Here is a 14,133-nt window from a genome sequence, read left to right as displayed (position 1 = left end):
TCTGTCGATAACGTTGATGAAACCATCGTTTTGTAAATATTACGCTAGCCGATCAATTATTAAAAACTTCTGATTTTTTATAAAAAGATATTATTTTGAATTATTTAATCCACATTTTCGTAGTTATATAATTTTATTTTTTATATTAAAATTTTAATTAGTATTTTCAATGTAATTATTGTTTTTGCATGACTAATTACCATCGCTTTTTAATTCGCTTGGTGCCACTTTATTCTTTCATTTCCCATATCCCTTCCTTTTTTTATCCAAAGGATACACGTTGACAAACGACTATGGCAGTGTTTTTGAAAAATTACATATGTTCTTTTTTACATATTATTGAATGTTGAATCTTATGAATATAGTTCTTTTAAAAAGTAATTATTACTCTTAGATAAGTTAATATTTTAAAGCTTACTAATAAAATTATTACATTTTTTTTCTTATGTAATTATTTTTATTAATATTGAGACTTTGATGTTTTATGTTTGCTCAGAGGAGAGAACATGAAACTCAAATTAGTATATATTGAATAAATTATGTCTACAATTTCAAATTATGAAATGTAAAAGGCATAGATAACTTTTTTTAAATCTATGCAACTTATGAATCAGTAATTTCATTTTAATTTGTAGAAACCATTAAAAAAAAACTAAATCAAATTTTCATAATTTTTATTTACACATTACAAAAAAATATAGATAAAATATATATGATAATTATTTGGAAAAATAGGACCAAATGGATGTTTTAATGCACTCACTAATTCAAAAAAACTATTTACTATTTATCAACATCTATTTTTCTAGACACTTAGAAATAATATAAACACAGTACAAGAATATCAATGTAAATGATGAAATCAGTTTTATTCAACAGAAACATCCTAGATACTAAGCAACATTTTTTTTTTTTTATCACCAATGTTGAACAATATACTTTTAAAGCAGAACATTTATGAATTTTTTTAATGCTAAAGTTACATTGATAAAAATTACATTGAATGGATATCATAAAATAAAACAAAAACATATAATACAGTAAATTTAATAAACAAGAATAAGGTCATGATAAAAATATATATACATATATATATATATATATAGAGAGAGAGAGAGAAAGAATTAAAATAGGATATAAAGAGTAGTTGAAAGAAACACTTTTATGCTTTTACAGAATTTTATAAATCAAGATTGATATGTTAAAGAAATAGAAAAAAAAAAAAAAAAGTCCAATATTTTCTGGAATGAATTTCTTTCTTTCTTACAGAATCCTGAAGTTCTTGTAGCTCATTTTGCAAATTCTGATCCTGTCGATTATTTCAGAAAAAGTAATAGTCTGGGAAGAAGCAGAGTACATTCCACTGAAATCAGAATTCATATAATTTTGCTTAGTAATTAATTCTCTTGCATTTATATACTTAACTAAATGACATGTGTTTTCAAAACTTAAATATATATATATATATAATTATAAAAGTCAATAAGAAAATTGGATTTTTAGTAGTTAGTAAAGGATTCATTTACTAAATAAATCTTTAAGAAATTTATTCACTTCCACCTAAGTTTAGCATTATAGCAATTGTTATTTTTGCAACAGGAATTTGTTTACTTAAATTAATTAAATTTAGATAAAATTTTGTAGAAAAATGCAATGTAATATTCATGTAAACATTTTAAAACCTTCCAAGCATATTCAAAATTATCAGAAATTTCATCAAATGTGAATAAAGTAAATTGGAAATGCACTCGTTTTTGTTTGATTGTTTTTGATGGCAAATCGCTTACCGATTTCTTTTTCTTCGAAGAGTTTTTCTACCAAATTAATGGAACAGCTATATTTAATAAATGGACACACACTGAATGAATTCTTCAAAATGATCGGAGCATATCACCGACTTCGAAGGCTTGTAAAAATCTATACTAAAGCTATCAACCCAAGTCAGGATTGTTGAAATTAAAATAAGAAAGCATTTTATCATGACAGTCACTCTTGTGTTTCGCATTAAAGCATGCATCCATCAGCACACCAGTATTTCCTCTGTTAACACATAATAAGAGGAAAGAAAATGACTCAAAAATTATAACTTCAAATGTAAACAAAAAAATCCGCTTCATACTCGGCGGAGAACGTTATAGCAGACTAATCGACGAAAGCGGTGCGGATGAAACTGAAATGCCATGCGCGAATAGCTCATGACATGTGACTTTTACGTCACATGAATTGACCCCATTGATGGTGGAAATGGTGGCTTATTTTTCCTGGATGCCCCTGGTTGAACTGGGAAGACATTCTTCATATCATTGCTTTTGGCCACTGTTCGTGCGATATCGGACATTGCGGTAGTAGTTGCTTCTTCTGGCATAGCGGCCACATTGTTGGAAGGATGCCATACTGCTCATTCAGCGTTAAAGTTGCCGTTAAACCTACAACAAAATTCTGAACAAGTGACATGTAACATTTCGAAACAGTTCTCAATGGCCAAAATTTTAGTAGCATCTAAAATCATCATATAGGACGAATGCACGATGCTGTACAAACGCGTATTGGAAGCACTTGACCGGACATAGAAAGATCTGCGCAATGACTCGAGATGTTCTGGAGGCGCAATGATTTTATTGTCTGGCGATTTCCGCCAAACACTGGGAGTCATTCCAAGATCGACTGCTGCCGATGAAATAAACGATTGCCTTAAATCATCAAATCTGTGGTGCTATGTGAAGAAACTTCAACTGACAACAAATATGAGAGTTGCATTGGTGAACGATCCATCTGCTGAAAATTTCTCCAAGCAATTGTTGGCTATCGGTAATGGCCGTGTTCCTGTCGATGAATCGAACGGATTGATTTCATTTCCTCGGAATTTTTGCAATTTCGTTTCATCGAAAGATGAGCTCATTAACGAAGTGTTCCCGAACATCACTGATAACCACAAAAATCACAAATGGTTTAGTGAGCGAACAATTTTGGTGGCTAAAAACAAAGATGTGGATGATTTAAACTTCGTAATTCAGAATCAAATCGTTGGTACTCTGCATTCATTCAAATCTATTGACTGTCTAACAAACGAAGACGAAGTCATCAACTATCCATCTGAATTTTTAAACTCCGGATGTTCCTGGCTTACCACTGCACAATATGCAACTGAAGGTTGGCTCGGTGGTCATGATGCTTCGAAATCTAAACCAACCAAAACTATGCAATGGAACGCGTTTGGCGATTAAAAAAAAAAAAACTGATGATCAATGTGATTCACGCGAATATACACAAAGGAAAATTCAAAGATGAGGAAGTTCTCATTCCGAGGATTCCCATGATCCCAAGCGATATGCTCTTTGAGTTCAAACGAATTCGATTTCCATTTCGTGTTGCATTCGCGATGACGATTAAAAAATCACAAGATCAGTCATTGAGTGTTTGTGGTCTGAATCTAGAAAACCCATGTTTTTCTCATGGTCAATTATATGTGGCATGTTCTCGTGTTGGTAAACTATCTGCTTTATTTGTTCTTGCGCCTGATAACAGAACAAAAAATGTTGTATATCAGAAGGTGCTTGACTCAAGAGAATAAACCCGAATGTATATATAGATTGAATAAAGAAAATGTCTTTCTGACAAGCCTTTGTAATACTTATTTTTGTAGTTTTATTGAATTTTTTTCCTTATATTATTATAACAAGTCAAATATGATTAAATCGGAACAGCCGTTCTTGAGTTATAAATGGTGTAACTAAACTGTTCATTGATTGTCAGGCGGCACGAAGTTTGCCGGGGCAGCTAGTATATATATATATATATATATATATATATATATATATATATTACGTTCATATCAGATATATAAAAAAATTAAAACTATTCATTATTACAAAAATATATCTTCCTATGAAAATTTGGAAAATTGTGTTGCATAGTGTTGTTCATAAAAAACATAAAACAATACTATTGTTTAAAGCATAGTCTGGAAAAAGAAAAGAAAAATGAATGCAATATTGGTATGCATATTTCATTTACAATTTAAATCAGTTTTATTTTTTATAATATATAATTAAAAATTCTGTATGTTGGTTGTCTACATTGCCAGTGTTTTACTCTAATTTCAACTTTCCATGTTGAAAATAAATTAGATTGTATAAATAATTTATTATATTTCATGTTTTAAAATTGTGACTTCAATTGTATTATTCTTGATCAGATACTGAATGCTTTTAAATATATTTTTAGGACAAATATCTGGTGATGATAAAGATTTATTTGAAAGTGATTCTCATATGCTTCATGTAGTATCTGTTGGCTCAAATAAATTTCTATTTGAACTGTGGTTTGATAAATCAGAAAAAGATCTTATTGTTAGGTAAGGATTTAAACATTTCGTCTTTTTTTATTAAGTAACTTTTTTATATCTTCAACATTTAGTAAATATTTTTAAATAATGAATTTTCTAAAATGATTGACATAAATTTTCAGGATGATAAATTGTGCCAATGGTGAAGTTACCTGCTTATCTAAAGGTGTATACAAATCAGTTTTGCAAACTAACAATTGGCATCATATAGCAGTAAATTATTCCGAAGACAATAATAAATCTACTATCAAAAGCAGAGTAAGAAATTCTTTGTAATAAGTTTTTTTTAATAATTTAGCACTTTCAAATTTTTGAAAGTGTTTGTTTTTATTATCTTTGATTTCTTGATAAATTACTTTCATGATCATATCATTGCTTTACACAATACCACTTATCTCAGTTTTATAAATTTTACAACTGGAAAAGATATCAATAATGAATGTTCTCTCCTGAGAAAGATCTTTTCATACATTTTGCAAAACTTTTTTTTTTTTTCAGATATGGAATTCAAAATTATTTTCTAAGCTTTTAACTTCTTGGTGAATTTTTAAAAAATTGAGTTGAATAGTTTGTGTTAAAATATTCTTTAATATCTTAACATATTTTCAATAAAAATATTTTGAAATGATTTTAATATGACATGATTAATTAGATAATAATATGGCATAATAGACATTTAATAATATTTTAGGTACAGATTGTATTAGATGGAACCAAAGAGAATGTTTTTAACTTCACTTTCAAAAGATCTGGAAATAATCTACTGAATAATTGCTTTATATTTCTGGGACATTCTGAACCTGAAGATTCAATGAGTTCAGCCTATTCAATAGGAAGTTTTATGTTTTTTAAAGGTTTGTTTGTCTGCTTATTATTGTGAATTCCTTTTCTAGAATTTTTATGCTTTAAGAATTCATATCAACAGTAATCATATAAATTATTGCTTGATTTGCATTATAACAAAAGTTGTAAACTTTTTTAAATAGCAATTTTTGATGAAGGATGCAAATTAAACAAATTACCTTAGGTTCATGAACAATGCTGCTGTTCGCAAAGTTGTGTAATGTACATAAATCTAGAAATGTCTAGTCTGTCTGTGATCCTTTTTATAATCTGTATTGCATAATATGAAAATGAAAATAATTATCTTAATAAAAATAATTACGTTTTTAAATTTCTTAAATTATATTTTACATTGCATCTAAAACATATTTGCAATTTTTTAAGCAATTGCTGTTAAATGAATACCAATAAAATTTACAACATGTTGCTTATTTATAAATGTGTTACCTATTTCACTAAAGTAATATATATATTGCATATTTTAAGTTTTGTGAAATGTAAGGAAATGTACTTTGTTTAAAAATATTTTTCCTAAAATTATTCCCATCTTATATTTTTCTAACATTATTAATTTTTTTGTGTAATATATTCATCATGAGGTAAAAATATATGTATATATATATATATATATATATATATATATATATATATATATATATATATATATATATAATATATATTTTCAAGAACTGCTGCTATACATAATATGAACTTTTCCTCAAATGAAGCTTATTAATAAATTAAGATTTTGAAAAAATAATATTTTATGAGAATAGTACTATAAAATGAGTAACATTTTTATAAAATTATTTGTATGCTTACAATTTATAACTATTCTTCTAGGAGATGTTTTAACTAGGGATATTATTTTCTATCTCTCAAGCCTTGGCCCAAATATAACAAATATAACTGACTGTGCTATCGAGAAAAGAGATTCCTTCATTCCTAAATGTAGTGTATTAAAAAATGTGGCTACATTAGTTAGTTCAGATGTTTATATGGGAATCAAAGTACCATGTTTAGAAATTTTACAGGTATATATCTTTTTTTTAAAAAAAATTATAAATTAAGATTTTTAAATCTTTTTTGCAAAACCTTTAATTATATATTACAAAACTTTATTATATGTTATTGCAAAATCTCCCAACAATCTTTGTATCTATTTAATGTTTAATTTCCTTACTGAATATTATATTCATAATTTATTGTTCATTATTAGATGTTTAATTAAAAGCATTTAAATCTATTGCGCAGAAAATTAAGCCATTCTACACATTTGTGGAAATCTGTAAATTTGAAATTTATAAAATAATAAGTGATATTTTATATTGTGAGGTGTTTAATTCTATATTGATTGTTGAATGCAAATTAAAATTTCTATCTTAAATATTACATTATAAAAAAATAAATTTATGTAGTACTCTGGATTTGGATATAGATTCATTGAATTATTTTTGAATTGCTTTTTGATTTAATGCATATTTTTATGTGCAAGTTTATTTTTTGTGTATATTTTATTACTATGATTTCATAGTATTAATACTTATCATTGGATCTTACTGACCAATGATTTATTTCTTTTATGTTTAGAATTCCTTATTATGTTCATATGCAGCTGAAACAGAAGATTCTTACTTAGTATATCCTTCTCTGTCTCGAGGATTTTTTCCATTTAGTTATTCATTTCCAACCAGTGGAAATGCAAAGTATGAACTTAAAACAATAATTCATTTATTATAATTTCTTTTTAATAATTAAACGTTATATAAATAATTTTCTTTTAAAATTTTCTATATATATTTTTAATATGTATTGATATTCTCCTCATTTCTACTAAATTCTGTGCTTTTTTTCCTGTGAATAAAGTTGATAGATTAATTGCCATATTGAAGGTTAAAATTAGGATGTTATCATTGTTAATATTGTAATTAAAAAATTGCCTTTGCTAAAAATTTTAGTTCTTCAAAATAGTTGTATAGTATTTTAAATATTGATCTATTATTTTTTTATTTCTTTCAAATTCAAAATATGATCCTTTTTTGCAGTTATTTATTCAAAAATAAAGGGAAATTTTTAAAATTATTGTATACAAGTTTTGTATTTTTTTTTTTTTTTTTCAGTATATGCAGGATGTTTATAAAATTTCTTTCCCTGTTTTGAGGCTTTGGGTACTAAAACTAATGAATGGACAGAGATCAACTATTATATTTAATTAAAAAGTTATTTTTGTCAGAAACAATGTATTGTTTATTACTTATAGAATAAATTTTGGTGCCATGAGATTCAAAAATACCCTGTTTCCACTAAATACTTAAATTTATGACTCCATAAGTGAAAAACAAGCTCACATTTTAACTGGTGTGTATTTTTTTAATGATTATTGAAAAATTAAGTTTAATTCAAATAATTTTAGTGATTTAAACTATAGATGATTATAAACTAGAATTAATATCTCCTGTAACTCTCAAATAATTTTCCTTGCTTTTTTATTAGTACAACCTAAATCTTCATATATAGCATGCTCTATGGCTTAATGCAATGAATTTGAATGGATGTTTATAATAAGTTTCTGTATTACTTTATAATTCTTTAATGAAGGCAATTAAAGGCAACTTATGCTTTCTACTGTAGAGAACAAATTATTGCTTTCAGTTTTCTTTTGCTGTATGTTAAATTTGTTCAATGTCGCAAATCTAAAGTTTTTTTTAAGTGAAGATGCAGATAATATTTTCTTGCCTAAATTAATATTCCTCTTATATGATCTGATTTATTACTTTTTCAGAATTTCTGGCTCCCAAGATCCATTATATCAAAAACTTCCATTAGAACTACAAGTATTATCTATAGGGCATGTTTCTTGTTTGGAGTTACATGATTTCCAATATGCTTTCCAACATGCTGGTGGAATTACAGTGGTTTTGTTTTTGTTTGCCTATGTATGTATCTATGATCATTATTTCTTATATTTATTTATTATTGTGGGGAAAGGCAAAAACCAGCATTAATATGTGAAATATAGTTATTAAGGTTACAAGGACGAAACATTACTAAACTAACATAAAACACATAAAAAGATACATGAGCGTTAGCAGTTCGTCTTACCGTCTCACTGCTAAGCTCTCGTCTGCCACTGATGGCGGAAAAGCATCATGTGATCATTGACGCAACATGGCGCCATACAGGATATGAGATCTTCTAGCAGCTCTCATATCGGCCATCATGACCGGACAGGCGATCTCACCTTAAGGTATACAGAACATTGAAGTAAATATGTTATAAAACAAACAATAAATACAGAAAAAATAAGATGCACAATTGAAATATTTACAAGATAAAACAAACAAAATAATCATACCATCCGTGACGGCATAAATAAATAGCAATACAATAGTGTGCACTGGAAATATCGAATAACTAACTAAAAATAAAAATAATATTTGTGCTTAACATATAAAAATATAACAACTCAAAAAAATAGAGAAAAAAAATCAAAGTCTTCTATCGTCCAAATACACACACAAAAAGAAGAAAAATAGATCTTTCTTTTTTAAAGTAGTGTTCAGTTTTTTCTTTTAAAAAACAATTCAAGTGATATGTTCTATATTGCTCCACCATGGTTTGATATATTCTGCACAAGTTAAAGTTTTCGTTGGTCCTTCGAAGAAATCACACTTTTCAACATCGTATGTGTCGTTTGATTTAATTTTGATCCTTTTATATGGTCCGAGAAATTTTTGTTTCGATTTGAGACCAGGGCCAAATTGAGTGCATTTGATCGCGACGAGATCATTCAATTGAAATTTTTGAGCATGTTTGCGACGCAGATTGTAAGTACGGTGATTTTCTGCTCGGAGTTTGAGGATTTGCTGTTTTGCGTCTTTACGGAATTCATCACGTTGTTGGAAATGCAGATTGGATTTCTTCGTTGACGATCTCGAGGATTTTAATATCATACTGAGGTTTCATTTTAGTTCCAAACAGAATTTCGAATGGAGTAGAATTATTAATTTGCTGGACGACAGCAACATGTTATACCATTTTTTAGGGTTTTCTATAGATAACTTGGAGAGTATAGCTATGGTAGTAGAATTATGTAATTCTACCTGACTGTATGATCTAGTAAGTCCAGCTGTAATAGCAATATGGTTGATATGCTGATGCTCACAATATTTTTTGAATGACGTGGATGTGAAAGCGATACCTCTATCCGTAATAATCCTTGAAGGATTGCCGAAAACTGATCTTTGGCATTCGAGCTTATTGAAAATTTCAGCGATGTCGGTGGACTTGATTGGGTAAAGCCACACAAACTTCGTAAAATAATCAATGATTGCCAGAATATGCTTATATTTCTTAGAAGTGATGGGGAGGGGACCCAAATGGTCAATACGGTGTGTATGAAAGGCAATGTCGTCTTTGTTAAGTGAATGCAAATTTTTAACATCAGTTTAACGTCTTAAATAAATTGCACTTAGGTTCACAGAATTTCGATTATTTGGCCGGATTTGCTAGTGGTATTCATGAGAAAGGTCGAGCCCCCCAAAATGTGGAGAAAGGCAACAACCAGCATTAATATGTGAAATGTATTTATTAAGATTACAAGGACAAAACATTATTAAGCTAACATAAAATACATAACAAGGTACTTGGGCATGAGCGGTCCGTCTTACCGTCTCACTGTCAAGCTCTCGTCTGCAACTTAGGACGGGAACGCGTCATGTGATCAGTGACGCAACATGGCGCCATACAGGATATGAGATCTGTTAGCAACTCCCACATTATTTTTTATAAAATTTCGCTTAAATGTTATTGGATAAATGATTTTTAGATTTTGATAGTTAAAGAATCTATGTAATGTAATATGTAAATAATTAATTTTATTTTGAAGGCAATGTATAACAAAAAATTTTGAGCATTGAAAATTGGTATTCATTTATCACAGACATGCATTATGTAACTTTTATTATAATGTCAGTAATCATGCATTTAGTTCCTTTTATTATTTTGAAACACAAATTGTTGCTGTAATCCTTTCAAATAAATACCCTCGTTAAGCTTTCATTCTCCTTTTTTTTAACCTTTGATTTGATTAAAATATGTTATTTCTTTATTAAATAATTAAACCAATTTTTCCATCATCATTTCACTGCTATTTTCAAGCTATTATTAATTTGATTTCTCTTAATATATATTTTAGAAATGTGCATGAAAATAAGTTTATTTGGATATTCACTTATATTCATATTTTTTAGTGCAATCAAAATTCTCATATCAAAATCTCTTAATAATTACTAATTTTATTCTAGGTGTTAGAACATGGGGATCATGATAAAGATCTTCCTGAAGCTCTAAATTTAATTTTGAAGCTCGTGAACAAAAACACTATTTTTGCTGAAGATCTCATTCGAATTAAAGGGTACGAACTTTTAACTCAGATGATAATCAGCAAAAAATGCACCATTTCAAATGATCTGTTTCAGGTTTGTGAATGAAGTTTTTGATTATTTTGCCCAATATGTATTCTGTTATGTAAATTAGTGTGTGATTTGTGTATTAGTTATAATTTATTTCAAGAATATTCTATTTACATTTTAAAAATAGATTCTGATATTGTTTATTCAATATAACTTTTGCTACCTGTATTTTACAGAGTATTATTTGTTTTAGAATAACTAAAAATATGATTCTTTAAAATAAATAATAAACTTTTTTTTATTTCTTCTTATTTACTCCCCCCCCCCAATTCTTTATTTAAGTTGCTTTTATTACTGTACTAAATAAAAAGATTTTTAATTTATGTGCATAAAATTAAGTTTGGGATAAATATAGATTTTAAATGAAATTTTCAAGAATGTCCTTTTGTCAATATTAATTTAATAACTATTGATATTCAAAGTAATAACTAGATATCTTAATTCTGTGTGACTAATTTTTCAATATCTATGTCTTGTTTCAATGCTCCTTTAGCTTTAACTCTTTATTGAAAGTGAAATCATAAGAAAAAAAAATATGTGCAATCATTATAAGTAACAATGCTCTTGTGACAAAAATATATGTCATCATTATAAGTAACAATGCTCTTGTGAAAATTTTGGAGTTGCCACTGAAGGATAAATGGCTTAAACACCAATTTCTGTGGCAAACTTGCAATTTGTACAGGTGTAATGCAAATTAAATCAATTGAGAGCCAAACAACCTCATACTGATGTGGTGTGAAGATTTGTAGAGCGGATGCCAACTTGGATATCATCTTTTAAAATTTACTGAAAAGTTATTAAATTGAATTGACTCAAAATTATGAACTTTTTACCAAAAAACATCACTTAGCTTCAAAATAGGAGATTAATATACATTTAAACTATAAACAATGATTGTATTGTGCTAAATTTTGTAATGATTATAAATCAAAAGCATTTCAATTAACAACATATATTTGCATATATTCCTCAAAATATTTTATTCTTCTTTTTAAAGAAAGGCATATAATTAATTTTTTTTATCATTAATTAATGTTTTCTGTGACTTATTTAATATTCTTATTTGTATGTAAATTTTGAAGTTGGGATGATTTTTTTCTGTTCATAAGTGAAGTTATTGATAATTTTTGTAGATGAAAAATGATAATGTACATAAACGGTTTCAGAATTCCTATCTTGTTACAATTTCTTATCATATATATATTCTAACAAATAATATATTTATAGTATCATGAAATTAATATTGTATTGATTATCTAGTTTATAATGGAATGCATACTATCATTTATGTTTTTAAGGAGTATTTGTAGTAATACAGGAACCTCAAAAATTTAGATTTGTGTTTGTTTTTGTGTGGAGATCTTTTTTAATAATTTAGTAATTGACATCTCTGCTCAAGTTTCATGCGATTTTAATACTATATAGACTATGTAACTTAAAAAGATTATTACACAAAGTGGCTTAATAAATTGTTTTAAAGAATTTTGATAAATTATTTTGCTTATTTTTTTCCAAAAAATCATTTTGATAAAACTTTTTTGGACTAGAGTTTCATAAATCATGCTACAATAAAATACTTGTAATAATGAGTGGTTATATGAAGTGTTAGAAAAATAATTTAAATAAAACAGTTTTTATTTATTAATGAATCATAGCTATTAGGAAAAGTTAAAAAACTGCAGACTTCCATACATCTATAACTATATCAAATTGGCAAGGATGAAATTAGTATTTAATAATATTGTCAGCTTTACCAGTTTATTATTTGACATTGGCTTAATATTGTACCATTCTTTCCCCCCCACTCGTACTGAAAAGTTCTTGCTTGTTTAAAGAAATTATTGTAAGCACAAAAAAAGTTAAAAACTTTTTAAAAAATTAACTTTATTGGAAATGTAGCTTTCAGAAATTCACACTATTATAAATTGTGAGTTCATACGTGAAACTACAGCATCTTAGCCCATGCAAAACATTAATAATATATTTGGCTCTAGTTTATTACACAACAGACAGTATCAAATTGGTTCACCAAATATTGTGCAGATAACTTTAACTTCACAAATAAACCATGTGGTCACCCATAATCAAAGGTCAATAATGATGAACTAAAGGCCATTGTCAAGTCTGACCTGTCTCAAAGTGTCTATGAATTATCGTTGAAGTTTGATGCGAGCAAACAAACAATATTAACTGAATTAGTCCAAATATCGGTAAAATAAAAATTTGGGTAAATTGTTTTCACATGAACCAAATGAAAAACAGGAGCAAAAATGTTTGGAAACTTGCTTGATGTTGCTTTCTCATCACAAATATGATTATTTTTAAATCTGTCACTTCTGATGAGAAATGGATCCTATATGACAATCGCAAACATTCAGCACAGTGATTGGACAAGAATGAATCACTGAAATACACTCCAAAACTTAATATTCATGAAAAGAAATAGATGGTAATTGTTCATTGGTCTAGAATATGTGTGATCCATTATGATTTGATGAAACCTAGCTCATTGATCACAGCAGAAATATACTGCAACCAATTGGACAAAATGATGCAAAAACTTAAAGAAAACAGCCTAAATTCGTATAGATTGACTTCTATCTTTTTGCTTAATAATGCTAGATCACATATTGCACAAATGGCTGTGGCAAAATTACAGAAGTTGGAACTTCTTTGTCATCCTTTATGCTCACCAAAATTAGCCCTCACTGAATACCTTTTTCTTCCGCGATTTGGACAGCTTTTTAATGAAAAAAAATTCAGTTCCAACAATGCTGTAAAATTGACCTTCCAGATATTCATTGATTCTCATCCGCCTAGACTTTACACTTCCAGCTTGAACAATCTGCTGCTTTAATGGCAAAAGTGTATAGACAATATGAATGCATACTTTGATGAATAAAACAATTACTTATATTTGTAAGTTATCAATCAACTTTACCTTTTTTTTTTTCTACAATACCTTTACCTACAACATTACCTTTTTCTTCTGATATATTAGATTGTTTTCTGATGGAATTACTTCTCTTTCTTAATATTTGATCTTTATTTAAAATCTTATATAATAAAACTACCTAGAGTATAAAAAATATATCTATTTTTTGTATTATTTTTGTTTACTTTTTAATATTTCTGTTTTTTTGTTACATTTTTATTAATTATTTCAGGTTTTATTACAAAACTGTGTGACAAGTTTTGCTCAAAATAAAGATATCAGGAATGTGAATTTTCTGAAGTTTGAAAAGCCAACTGTGATATCAAATACTGCCATTTTTAATTTGATGCTAAAATCCATTGCTTTTGCAAAAAATTCTTCAATGGATATCCTTCTTTCTCTTTTTACATCTTTAGATTACTTACTGGATCCAAAACTTGCAAACGTACCCCTGAATGTAGAACAAATGAATTATGTTCACACTGTGAAAAACTTATTATGGTTATTAAAAGTAAGAAAATTATTTCATTTTA

General features: G+C 27.5%; 1 protein-coding gene across 6 annotated transcripts in view; it reads left to right on the top strand.

Annotated features, from left to right (window-relative positions):
* Positions 1 to 14,133, top strand: part of LOC129983662 (lysosomal-trafficking regulator-like) — a 99,013-nt gene that overhangs the window by 33,419 nt on the left and 51,461 nt on the right. For all 6 annotated transcript variants that reach the window (XM_056093232.1, XM_056093231.1, XM_056093227.1 and 3 more), the window contains exons 14-21: positions 4,225 to 4,354; positions 4,468 to 4,603; positions 5,037 to 5,199; positions 6,032 to 6,222; positions 6,779 to 6,894; positions 7,971 to 8,124; positions 10,495 to 10,668; positions 13,833 to 14,111. In XM_056093232.1, coding sequence (XP_055949207.1) covers positions 4,225 to 4,354; positions 4,468 to 4,603; positions 5,037 to 5,199; positions 6,032 to 6,222; positions 6,779 to 6,894; positions 7,971 to 8,124; positions 10,495 to 10,668; positions 13,833 to 14,111 — 1,343 coding nt within the window. The remainder of the gene's footprint in view (positions 1 to 4,224; positions 4,355 to 4,467; positions 4,604 to 5,036; positions 5,200 to 6,031; positions 6,223 to 6,778; positions 6,895 to 7,970; positions 8,125 to 10,494; positions 10,669 to 13,832; positions 14,112 to 14,133) is intronic.

Source organism: Argiope bruennichi, chromosome 9, assembly GCF_947563725.1.
Source record: "Argiope bruennichi chromosome 9, qqArgBrue1.1, whole genome shotgun sequence".
NCBI classification, from domain to species: domain Eukaryota; kingdom Metazoa; phylum Arthropoda; class Arachnida; order Araneae; family Araneidae; genus Argiope; species Argiope bruennichi.
The sequence above is the reverse complement of the archived record's forward strand: the minus strand, read 5'-3'. Positions and strand labels throughout refer to the sequence as shown.